Source organism: Eubalaena glacialis, chromosome 13 (assembly GCF_028564815.1).
Source record: "Eubalaena glacialis isolate mEubGla1 chromosome 13, mEubGla1.1.hap2.+ XY, whole genome shotgun sequence".
Classification (NCBI taxonomy): domain Eukaryota; kingdom Metazoa; phylum Chordata; class Mammalia; order Artiodactyla; family Balaenidae; genus Eubalaena; species Eubalaena glacialis.
The window spans coordinates 15,122,377-15,135,053 of record NC_083728.1 but is presented as its reverse complement, the minus strand read 5'-3'; the positions used below and the strand labels follow the sequence as shown (position 1 = coordinate 15,135,053).

Genomic DNA, 12,677 nt, shown 5'->3' with positions numbered 1-12,677 from the left:
AGACTCAGCTGTGACAGGAGAAGGAATTTGGAGCATTCTGAGGGCATAGGGGAGCGCAGAGTTTTTAAGCAGTGAAGTGCCCTGATCAGATCAGATCCTACGAGAGAGAACTGCAACAAAGTGAACAATGAGGGGGAGAGAGAGAGAAAGGTGGGGTGGGGAAGCTGCCTGGAACACAGCAGAGATTCAACAAATACTTATTGAATGAGTGAGGCTGTTGCAGCAGCCCAGGTAAAAGATGCTGAGCCTCTGAATTAGGGTAGTGGCAGGGGGGATAGAAAAGAGGCGATGGATTCCGGAGGTAGAATCTGCAGGTCTGCAAATGTGCCCTTTGCAGCAGAAGCCAGGAGAATGGGGTTAGCAGCCCTCTCCTCTCCCATCCTCCCTGATCTGTGCAGTCTGGCCTTTTGGCCCAGTCCAGAAATTCAGAGCTTGGAGGGGCATCACCCCAACCACTGTCTAGTTCAAACTCCTCAGGTTTCATTGAAGAAAACTGAGGCTCAAGGAAACTCAGCCCATCAGAAGCAGAGCCTAGACCAGAACCCAGCTGCTTCCTGCTGCAGAGCAGAGAGTGCTAACACTGGTTCAAGAACAGCTAGGAGGGTTTGAACTGGGTAAATAATAGGTACAAGGGTGTGTGTGTTTCTGCAGAACTAGGGGGTCTCCAGTGTCCTAAGATTCTCAAGGGGTCCTACGATCCCACGAAAGTCTGATCTACTCTAAGTGCCTGTCTTCAGGCGGTGGATGGGAACTGGGATGGAATACAATCTGGTGGGGACTGCATGGATGGATGGATGGATGGATGCATGGATGGATGGATGGATGGGGAGGCTGGGACGCTGCGCCCACGCGAGGGAATTTCCTTTGAAAGAGAGCGAAACTGTAAGCTGAGAAACTCTTTTCCATGAAAGGCCTCCCCAGCCCTCCTCTCACCACTCAGCTGTGACCTTCCCGTTTTGTGGGAACTTCCTCAGGCCTCTCCATCGCGGTGTGGGACTCTTTCGGTTCTGCCGGGATTGCCGGAGGCGGCGGGGAAGAACCGGGGCGGGGGAGTCTTCCCAACACCCATAGGGATCTCTCTTCACTCCCTTCGCGTCCTCCCCACCCCCAGGAAGCGGGCTGCCTCCTAGGCCAATTCAGCTCGGCCTTTGTAGTCCCGGGGGGGAGGAGTCTCAAGAAGGGCTCTCCTTGGAACCACGCCTCCCGGTTCCCCCACCCCTCCCCGCCCAAGGCGCGTCCCTAAACTCCTTGGGGAATTAGACTACCCGGGACTGTCCTGGGGGAAATCCCAGAGAAGTGACTCGCCCGGAGCTCCGCCCCCGTCAGCGACGCTGATCGGGATTGGTCCCCGAAGACCCCGCCCCTTTCCTGGGTGTGTCCATGGGCTGGGACAGTGGAAGTGGAAGAGACCCGGTCCTGGCGCTCTCTCCTCCCGCCGCCTGGTTCTCACCTCGTCATGGTTCGTCTGCCTCTGCAGTGTCTCCTCTGGGGCTGCTTTTTGACCGCCGTAAGTTGAATTTCTGTTCCGACCAGAGGCGGGAATTTGAGATTAGAGAGTAGGGAATGGGAAAAGAAGCAATACTTCGGGGAGGGGACCTTCCGAGCTGATTTTGGGGGGACAGGAGGGTGGGTGGAAGCTGGGTAAGGTACCCCGGGTCCTGGCTGAATGAGGTGGGCTGCCTCTCTCTCCTCCCAGGTTGGGGTCCCAGGTAGCCCACAGAGGGCGCATAGTGGGGTCGCTGCAGGAAATGTGCCTAGCCAGCGCAGATGGGGTTGGGGTTTTGGGAACCTGAAGCCTTTGTCTGGTCAAAAGACTGGAGTCCGGGTCTGCCTCAGAGGCTGGCCACAAAGAGATGGTGAGGGGTTTCAGAAGCGGGAAGGGAGGCCAGCCAAGAGAAGGGGCGGGTCTGGCTAGTTTCCTTTCTCTTTCCCATTGTGGACAGACGCCAGCCTCTGTGAGTGCTTATCATCTCCTTGCCAGCTGGGGCTGCCTTCTTCCAGGGCATCTTGTGGGAACAAGGGATGAGTGTAGAGGCCCAGGTGCTTCTTTGAGAAGGCAAGGAGCTTTGAACACTCCCACCACCAGCCGCAAATCCTGGGTGATCCAAGTTAAGAGGAATACCCAAGGCTGTGTCTCTGCCTCCTGAATTTAAGACGACATAGGGGACTCTCGGGGGAGCTGAACAGTTCACGGGACCATGAAAGGGCTAGGAGACCAGCAGGGGTTTCTCTAGGCACGAGAGCGGCTCAGATATGCCCAACCAAGCACATCTCCGGGATTTTCAGAGTTCCACACTTGACTCGCTTTTACTTTAAGTGTATTTTTGTAGTTCCTCATTCTGGAGGCTGGGAATCCCCCAAGTACCCGACACTCTCATCCCAACTCCTCTGGTCTCCCCCTAACTTTCAAGGGCTGTAGTTTCTGGCATGAAGGCAGGGCAGGAGTGACCAATGAAGTAGGGGGTTGGCGGCAAGGGAAGAGGTTCCATGGGAAAGCTGCTTTGGTCCCAGAGCTTTCATTTTCACTCTAAGTAATGGCTCTTAGGGAGAAAGGAGGCAGGAAGAGGGCTCTTGGAGGAGGAGTGGAGGAAAAGCCAGGGGAGGTAGGGTGAAGGGTGGTCTTGGTTTCTCAAGAACAAACTCCCAATTTTAGCTCCAGGTGGAGACTAGGCTGTGGGGCTATTTATTGAGAGCTTCCTGTGGGTCAGGAAGCTTTACACACACTCTAGGTCTGATTTCTTTCAACCGCCGCATTATACAGGTGAGCAAACTGAGGCTCAGAGAGAGAAAATGTCTTGCCCCAATCCTCATGGCTAGGTGGAACCTGCATATAAAGCTACATCTGCCTGATTCCTGAGCCTGCCTCTCAGATGGTGAGAGTCTCCAAGCCTTGGTCCTAAGCTCCTTTGTGTCAGAAGGATCGAAGCTGTGAAGTGGGAACTGGGGACTGACAGATTTACAGAGGAGGAGCTGTATTTCTCTTGTGTTTGAAAATGGCATAAAGGACTTTCATTGCTCGGGAGTGTGGTGGGAAAGTCCACAGGCTTGCGGGGAGAACACTCATGGGATAGTGTGTTGTGATGTGATGGTGGGAGCAGTAGCCTTTGCTATTTCCTTCCCCATTTGGGGTCAGATACACTTTTGTAAGTAATTTGCCCACCCAGGTTGAATGAGAGCCACCAATTAGGCAGGATCCTGGACAGCCAGCCAGTTAGCCAGCTTGCTAGGCATCCAAGCAGATACTCATATATGTATGATAATTAAAGCTGCCATTCAGTGAGCACCTACTGTGTTCTAGACACTATGCCAGGCCATGTACATCTATTCTTTCTCATCTTCACAACCTAATCTGTGGGGCAGGTATTATTACTCCCATTTTAGAGATGTAGAAACTGAGGCTAAGAGAGGCAAAATAACTAGTTCAGTGTTACAAAGTCAAGATTGGAGCCTTAAACTGTTTGACCCTTAAAGCTGTGTTCTTTTCACGGCTGTTCCCAAACTGTGGGATGATTTTAGGGAGCACAAGGATACAGAATTAACAACATAGATTCGCTTCACAGTTCTCTTTAAAATCCTTTTCATTTTTTCAAGAAGGAAGTCGCTGGAGCTAGAATATAGTTAATACCTCTCAAATGCCTGCTAATCCTCCTTTTTAAACAAAAATCAAGAGCAGGCCTGAGGTAGAGGGCTGTCAGCAAGCAAAGCAATTGGCTGGGGTTTAATAACATCGTTTTGTTTCTGTTGAATTTATTTTTAGGGTTGCCTTTTATTTATGAGAAGTGATACTGGTTTTTCTCTCATGGCAATGATATGAGGTTTACATTGAAAATACGTGTATTTAAATGAACAAGAAATAATGAATAGCTTGGGTGGGACCTGGATGTAGTGAAAATAGTGCAGATGAGACTCAAGTTGTTGGAGAGAGGGAGTATTGAAACCTGAGTTCTCATTTGGATTCTATCACTGTGTGACCTTGGGCAAGTGACCCAGCCTTTCTGGTCCTCAGTCTCACCATGTGTAAAGTAAAAGAGTTGGATTTTATTCTTCCGGCTTCTCCATCCTTGCATTTTATGAGGGAGGGATTGGATGATCAGATGATGAGGGGTTGGAGGGAGAAAACATGATGAGGCTTGGAGAGGGGAAGAGGGTGGGGAGCAAAAGAATAGAAGGAAGAGGCCAGGTGCTAAATATAGCCCCAGTCGGGACAAGGACCAGCTGGAGTCAGCCAGCTTCAGGACTCCAGGGGAGATACTGGAGTCCTCATGTGCTTTTGGGTTTTTGGGTAGAGGAAAGACTCAGGAGTCAAGCCAAAAGGAAGATCTGTTTAGTTCAGTGAATATTGTGAGTTTCCAGCGCAATTACTTTGTAAAATACCAGAATGATTCTCTGGGTGCCTTTGTAATCATACTAGTTGGCAGTTTAGTTAAAAACAAACACAACAAATAACATGCAGGCCCTGTTTTTCTGCTTTGGACTTCCACTTCAGTTCTAACCTCTGTCCTGGCTGATTTGCAGCTGTCTGCCAAGGCTGTATCGGAGATTTCAAGATCCCTTCAAATTGCCCAATTTTGTTTTTAGGTCCACCCAGAACCACCCACTTCATGCAGAGAAAACCAATACCTAACAAGCAGTCGGTGCTGTAATTTGTGCCCACCAGGTGAGCTGCTAACCCTTTAGCCCCATAGTGGGACCCCTCTTGGTTTGCTGGCAGATACAGACCCCCTGTGTCAATTATAAACTCGTATCTTGACCCCTGGCATTTTCCATCTCTGCCCCAGGATGTTCTGGGGTCCCTCTCTGCCTACCCAGAACTAGGGTTCCTATCTCTTCTATGTCCCTTACCAGACTATGAAAGTTGGAAGGGTCTGAGACTGTCATCTTTGAATCTCCCTCCCTAAAGCCCAGCCTCATCAGTCTTCAATTCAGTGTCTGACTCATTGAGTTAGCTGGAGCTACCTCATTTCCTGATGTTTTCCAGGACAGAAACTGATGAACGACTGCACAGAGGTCACCGACACAGAATGCCTTCCCTGCAGTAAAGGCGAATTCCTAGCCACCTACAGCAGAGAGAAATACTGTCACCAGCACAAATACTGCAACCCCAGTGCGTGGGCTGCTGGGGAAGGGGCACTTGGGAGCTGGGCTGATATTCCAGCTCATTCCTGACAGCACAGCTGTTCTGTTTTTTTTTTTTTTTATAGCGAGGGTCTGTTCTGATTGGTTAGAGTCTGGGTTGTCTTGGTTGTTACTTAATTTCATTGCCATCCCTACTTGGAAGAGGGTCTAAGAGAAAAAGAACAGGAAGTATGAGGATCGGGGCCCCCCAAGCATGGCCAGTAAGGGGTTCCCAACCTTCCTGCCCATCCCTGCACAGACCTAGGGCTCCAGATCCAGAGGGAGGGCACCACGGAAACAGACACCATTTGCATATGTGATGAAGGCCAACACTGTACCAGTCACACCTGCGAAAGTTGTACCCCGCACAGCTTGTGTCTCCCTGGCTTCGGGGTCAAGCAGATCGGTAAGTGGTCTGTCTGGGAATCAGCTCTAGAGGCAGAAGAGAGGGGGTGAAGGCCAAAGGAGAGGGGCTGGGCAGTGGGCACTCAGCCCTGGGGGGGAGGGACCAACGTATGTTGATATCTCCACCAGAGCAGGTGGGAAATAGAAAGTTTCCCTTCTGCCTCCTGCCATGGGGATCTGCCTTGAGAGGGCAGTGGGAGAAGTCTTCCTGGGGCCCGCCTTCAGCAGGGAAAGGTATACGCTGGGGGGGGGGGGAGTGCTTAAAGCAGGATGCTCTTCCAGTCCTGCCTGCCTGCCACTTCCCTTGAGAGCCAGACAGGTGGTCCACCATGATGATTAACTCCTCCTCCACCCTCCCAGCTACAGGGGTTTCTGATACCATCTGTGAACCCTGTTCGGTCGGCTTCTTCTCCAATGTGTCATCTGCTTTTGAAAAGTGTCACCCTTGGACAAGGTATAAGGACTCATCCCTTGTGTTTCCTGCCCCAAGAGGGGCATGGGACCGGCTTCCATTCTCTCTGGCCACCTGTCCTTCAGCCCCCTGCTCCCCATGTCCACACACACTCGTACACCTGTAGAACTTCTAGAGTGACCTCGTGGCCAACTAGACAGACACTTTTCAGCATTTCTTGCCTGCTCTCTCTCGGTGGTAATAGATACCGCTGATCTCTGATCTTTGGTGAAGCCCTCCCTTCTTGGGGGCACCGTGACACCTCTCTTCCATTCCTTGTACCCCTCCTCTGCTCCTCCTCCCTCCTCCTTAACTGGTTTTCTAGGCCTTTATTCTAGGCTCTACTCCCCCATCACTTTGCCCGCCTCCCCTGGACCATCTCATCCACACACTTGGCTTCAGCTACCATTGCCCTTGGATGGTTCCCAATCAACGTCTCCTGTTTAGATTTGTCTCCTGGGTCCCAGACTGTCATATCTAACTGCCGAGGGTATACCTCCGTGCAGACAACCCACAGGCACCTGCCTGCTCCCCACACCCGCTGTGAAAGGCACAAGCATGCCTCTGGGCACCCGTTCCAGGGTTCCCCTTACCCCCATCCCCAAATCAGTCACCAGGTCCTGTCCATCTGACCTTCCAAATGTTTTGGGACTCCTCCTCCTTTTCACTTATCCCCACTGTCACCACGTCAGCTTGGGCTTCATCACTGTGGTCTAGATGATGCTTTAGCCTCCTCACCAGCTTCCCTGCCTCTACTCTCTCCCCTTCAGCTGGTTCTCCATCCCTTTGCAGAAGTAAACTTTCCACCATTCATTTTGGATCACGGCACTCCCTGTTTAAAATGCTTCATGGCTCTCTGTGCCTTTAGGATAAAACCCTGAATCCTGTGCATGGCCTCCGACCTTCTAGCTCCATCTCCTGACCTCTTCCCACATCATGCTGCTTGCAATCCTCTCAACACACTGTTCGTTCTCTTGCATCAACCTCTTCTGCCTGGAATACCTTAAACACACGCCTGATTAACCTTTTACATTTAATTTGAAAAAATGAGTAAGACAGGCGTGAGGACAGAAGGCACAAAAGGGCCTCTAGTGATACGCTTCCCTTTCACCCTCAACCATCCAGCAGACACTGGACCATGTGTGTCCTTCTAGAGAGTCTATGCACAGACAAATAAATGCACACACATGCAGACATATTTTTCACACAAATAGTAGCATCCCATATATACTTTGTTATTTGTTTACTGTCTGCCTTTCTCCAGTAGATGGTAAACTCCTTAACTATAGAGACTTGACTTTTTTTATTCCACAGATGCATCCCTTATGCCTAGAACAGTGCCTGATGCACAGTAGGTGCTCAATAAATCTTTGCTGATAAATGTTCAATGAGAAAGGGAGGCTCCTTTATGTCATAGAACCAGAGCACTGGGTTCCAAACTCACTCAGCTTAGAAGGGGTGGAAGTGTGACCCTCACCTGAGCCTCGGTGTCCTCATTCAGAAAATAGGAATGACCTTCATTTTACAAGGTTTGAGGAAAAGACATGTAACGTGCTTCGAAAACTCTTAAGCACTCTTCTTGTGTATGTGCTTTCTTTGAAGCGTCTCTCTCTTTTTCCAGCTTTAGATATTTTTTCCTTTGCAGTGTCCTTCTCTGTCCATCCCTTTCCATTCCTCCTGGGGCCACTTTGGCCCAGTCTTCATCATCTCATGTTTGGACTCTGTCAGTGGCCTCCTGGCTGGCCATTTTTCTGTCATTTCTCCTCCTGGGAGCTCTCTGGCCAACTAAGTCCTCTCACAACTTAAGTCATCTGGTTGGATGCTGACATGACCCACTAGCTGAATCCAGTTGAAACCTTCATGGCTGATTATCAGTGATCTGGTTCTAAAGACCCAGTTTTCCAGAGTTTCCTTATACCATCTGGTACGTCACCCACCTAATCCCTCATATCATGTTGTCCTGCTTAAAGAGAATATACTGATGCTCTAAATTTTACATCCCTCAAGGGCCCACTCAGCTCTGACTTCCCCAGGGAAGTCTTTCTGGATGACCCTCAAACCAGAGATTCTCAGCTGAGCAGTTTTCTCCCCCAGGGGACATTTGACAGTATCTGGAGACATTTTGGTTGTCACAGCTGGGGAGGAGAAGGCTACTAGCATCTAGTGGGTAGAGGCCAGGGAAGCTGCTAAACATCTTACAATGTACAGGACAGGTCCCACCACAGAAGAAGGATTATGTGGCCCCCAAATGTCAGTAGTGCCGAGCTTGAGAAGCCCCCATCATCCCTCCATTCCAGCCATTGTGGATTCTGTCTCCTCGTCTCTGAACAATCCCCTGTTCACGTGAGCCTGTATCACAAAGCTTGGCCCTCATCAGAGACTCTCCTTACTCCTTCAAGATATACCATCATCTTTCCTCTGCACTCACGTGTTCTGTAAGAACAGAGTCTGTGTCATGCCCATAATAAACAGCCCAGGAGGGTGCACATAATATGTGCTCAGTGAACCTGGACTTGTTGGTTGTTGGCTGTCTCCCTCTGGGGTTGGAAATCGCATGGTTGGGGAAACTTAATGTCTCTTTCTTTGTGTGTGTGTGTGTGTGTGTACACGTGTCTGTACACAGCTGCGAGAGCAAAGGCCTGGTGGAACAACATGCAGGGACTAACAAGACAGATGTTGTCTGTGGTGAGTCCTGGAGAACGGGCCCCGGCAGCAGGCTAGGAAGGTGGGGAGCTGAGGGGAAGACTGAGGCACCTGGAAGCACCGGTGGGGAAAGAGGGAGGGGAGGTAAAGCAAGAGGAGGAGCAGTTTGGAATTGTGGCAACCAGCTCTGCTACTTATCTGTGGAGCCTGGGCAAGTTACTCCCCCCCGCCTCGAGCCTCAGTTTCTTCATCTGTGAAATAGGATACTACCACCTCCCTTAATAGGGTGGTGTAAGTACCTGGCATGGGTTCTGGCACTTTGGAGGTGCTCCCTCAGTGCTATTCTGCTACCCTGCACATTGAGGACCAGCATGGTGTGACTCTGTTTCCTCTCAGGGGCATAGTTTTTTTTTTTTTTGGCTGCACCACGCGGCTTGCAGGATCGCAATTCCCCGACCAGGGATCAAACCCAGGCCACAGCAGTGAAAGCCCAGAATCCTAACCTCTAGGCCACCAGGGAACTCCCTCAGGGCCTCAGTTTTGATTTTAGAATGAGGAGGTTGGCATACAGCACAAGTCACAGACTCACATAACTACAGGGATTAGGCAGGATCATGTTAATGAGTGAAAAGATCAGGGGTAAGAAAAATATACTCTTTTCTTTTTCTTAAAATTCACTTTCCTCTTGGCAGGGCTGGGACTAGAGTGAGGTGAGGGAGGTACTTGCCTTGGGCACAATATTTAAGGGGGTGCCAGAAAAATGCCGTAATCAAGATAACTATTTGATGCAATATAAAAAAAATCAAAATTAATGCAAAAAATACATAACGAACAGAATAGCAACACTTTAAATAAAGACAGGATCCAACCCTGTATTTGTACAACCTTGTCTCACTTGCCTCACCCTAATCCCATCCCTGGTTCCAGTAAAACTTTATTTAAAAAAACAGGCAGCTGGCCTGTGAGCCAGACTTTGCTGATATGATTTTTTAAAACATGACATTAAAATATGACTTATCTTGATTACTGAGTTTTTTAGGAAAATATTTATTTATTTATTTGGCTGCACTGGATCCTGTGTTACGGCACACAGGATCTTTAGTTGCAGCATCCGGGACCTTTAGTTATGGCATGCAGGGTCTTTTAGTTGCGCCATGTATGTTGGCGTGCAGGCTCTTAGTTGTGGCATGTGGGATCTTAGTTCCCTGACCAGGGATGGAACCCGGGCCCCCTGCATTGGGAGTGCAGAGTCTTAACCGCTGGATCACCAGGGAAGTCCCAATTATTGAGTTTTTTTGGTGTCCCCTTAAATTTTGTCCTGAGGCAGTGCTTCACTTGCCTTACCCTAGTCCTTACCCTGTCTCTTGGTCTTTTTTTCATTTTCCCATTTAGAATAGAGACTTAGGCACAAGAAATACTTTCCCTTCTCCTCCATTCTTCTATAACAAAGGCAATGTTACAGACATAAATGATGCTGGGCCTTGGTATTGGGCAAAGAGTAGGGAGGGGTGGGAGTGTAGTGAGCCAGTGGAGACAACCGTCACCACTCAGTTCTGGCCAATGGGTGCCATGTGGGCTGCTGGCCCACTAGGGCTGGATCTTCCAAATTTGCAAGAGAAATCAGATATCCAGATTTTAAATGTACAATCTCCCAATTTAAAAATGTTGGCAAATATTAAAAAAAAGGAAAAAAAAGTGTGCCAGTCACACGAAAGACATCTGCTGGCCACATTTTACCAGGGGCCACCTGTTTGAAACTTCTGATATGGATGAGCTTAGACACTGAAGTCCAGCAAGGTGCAGCAGCTTTGGGAAGGGCGGTGGGGAGCCATCACTGAAGTCTTGATCTCTCCAGGTTTCCAGAATCGGACGAGAGCCCTGGTGGTGATCCCCATCACGATGGCGATCCTTTTCACTGTCCTGCTGGTATCTACCTGTATCAGTGAGTCCCCAGGTGGGGAGGTGACGGGGGAGGAGGCAGCACAGGGTACAGTTGACGGGTCACCTGTTTCCTGATCTGGCCTCAGTGACTCCCCATCCTATATGTTTTTCTCTCTCTCTAGGAAAGATGGCCAAGAAGCAGGAGACTAAGGTAGGTCACCCTGGGGAACCGGCTCAGTTTTGTCAGACTGGAAAGAAAGACTGATTCATTGTTGCCTATATGGCAGAAAAATTGATTCAAGGTCTTTTTCCTCGCCCCCTCCCCTGTGCTCCAGGACTCTTCCCCTTCTCTCCCTCAGCACCAGCCTTTTTCATCTCCTGAGCTCACCTTCCCACAGAGCTGCCCCAGCAGCACCACTGGCAAAGTCTGACATTTGCTCTTCTTTCCTGGCATTGGATATGTGGGGGAACCGCATCTTTGGGGCCTTGGTGTGGGATCCATGGGTGGGTGATGGAGGGACATTTCCTTAACCCCACTGGCTCCTACTACGGAAGCTTCTTGACACCCTCGATGTGGCCAGCAGGGGGCAGGACGCACCCATGGAATGAGCACTGACCCTCCGTTTGGGAAAGGGGAAAGGGTGAGGAGTGGGATCGCTTCTAAGGAAGGGCTCAGAAATGTTGCTAGGGGTAACCCTAAGCCTTGCCTCCCCAGGCCCTGCACCCTAAGGCTGAAAGGCAGGATCCTGTGGAGACGATTGATCCAGAGGATTTTCTCGGCCCCCACTCCACCCCTCCGGTGCAGGAGACCTTACACTGGTGTCAGCCGGTCGCCCAGGAGGATGGCAAAGAGAGCCGCATCTCTGTGCAGGAGCGAGAGTGAGGCTGTGTGTGCCCAGGAGCGTGGTGGCACCAGCATGTGGGCACGTGGCCGGAGAGCCAGGGGCTGCTGCTGGTGAGGGCGACAGCCCCACCTCTGCCTGCACCCTTGCAGTCCAGAAACAGTTCACCTCGGGGAACCTTTCACGCCAGCTGTGGAGCCCATTCAATCTCCCAACTTGATTTCAAAGATGGTAACAAAACTTTGGGGAGGCCATACAATGGTATCCACCAAACCTTCCAACCCAGCGGTTCGGTGCCGACAGATGTAACGCGGTGGCTTCTGTGAGCCCAGGAGGCATATGCGTGGATACACATCGCAGCACTGTTTGTGACAGTGAGCAACTGGAAGCTGCTTAACTGTCCATCAACAGGGGACTGGCTAAATAAAACTGTAATATATTTATGCAACAGGATCTTGAAAACACTGTCATGGGGGAATAAACAAAAGCAGGTTGTAGAATGGTGGGCATGGAAACTTTTTTTTTAAAGCAAGTAACCCAAAACAATATATCTTCTCCAGATATGTGTATAAACATAGCATATGTTATATATGTCGGTATGCCAGGGGGCTTCTGGAAGGACACACAGAACATGCTCAGCTCAAAGAATTGTAATGTCTTGGTTGGGGAAGAAGGGTCCGGGGGAGGGTTGGTTAAAGAAAGATTTGACTTTCCCATAATGCTTCATTTTTTTCCCCAAAAGGAGAGTGAATTCACAGACTGCTTATGTAATTAAAAAGTCATCAAACATGTAAAAAGAAAAAAGGGGGCGGACATGCTGGGTGACATGAGCTGCTTCACATGCTGTCAGGCTCACAGAATGAGGGCACTCTCTGAGGATAAATAAGGACATCCCCCAGGCTGCTGCCCTTCTAAGGCGGTTTCCACATGCACTCACGTTTGGCATCATGTTTGCAAAGGGTTTTCCCCATGTGATTCACACTCACAACAGTAGCCTTCGGGGCAGGCAGGGCCAGCATCCCTCCTTTCCTCCCTCTTTAACAGAGGTGGAAGTGGAGGCCCAGAGAGGTGAAGTAATTTATCTATGGTCACACAGCCGTTCAGAGTGGTGCCCCTCAGAGCTCCCCACTCCTAGTCCTATGCTGCATCTCCCAGCCCCACCTGCTCTCTCGAGCCTACATCGGTAGCCCCTTCCCAGGGAGCTCCTGGGCCTCCTACCTCCTGTTGACCTCCCAACTGCTACAGGAGCTGCTGCTTCTCGGTCAGATGGTGCCCCCTTCCCCCTAAGCAGTATCTTAGGATAAAAATAAACCATCCTGTTCTCTTTTCCTGCTGTGCCG

At 50.1% G+C, this 12,677-nt stretch overlaps 1 protein-coding gene across 1 annotated transcript; it reads left to right on the top strand.

Annotated features, from left to right (window-relative positions):
- The first annotated feature begins 1,395 nt into the window (after positions 1-1,395).
- Positions 1,396-11,462, top strand: CD40 (CD40 molecule). The gene is made up of 9 exons (XM_061208207.1): positions 1,396-1,507; positions 4,579-4,657; positions 4,979-5,104; positions 5,375-5,521; positions 5,881-5,974; positions 8,595-8,656; positions 10,470-10,556; positions 10,678-10,706; positions 11,211-11,462. The coding sequence occupies exons 1-9, from the start codon at positions 1,457-1,459 to the stop codon at positions 11,376-11,378; spliced, it is 843 nt and encodes a 280-aa protein (XP_061064190.1). The 5' UTR covers positions 1,396-1,456; the 3' UTR covers positions 11,379-11,462.
- The last annotated feature ends 1,215 nt before the right edge of the window (positions 11,463-12,677 follow it).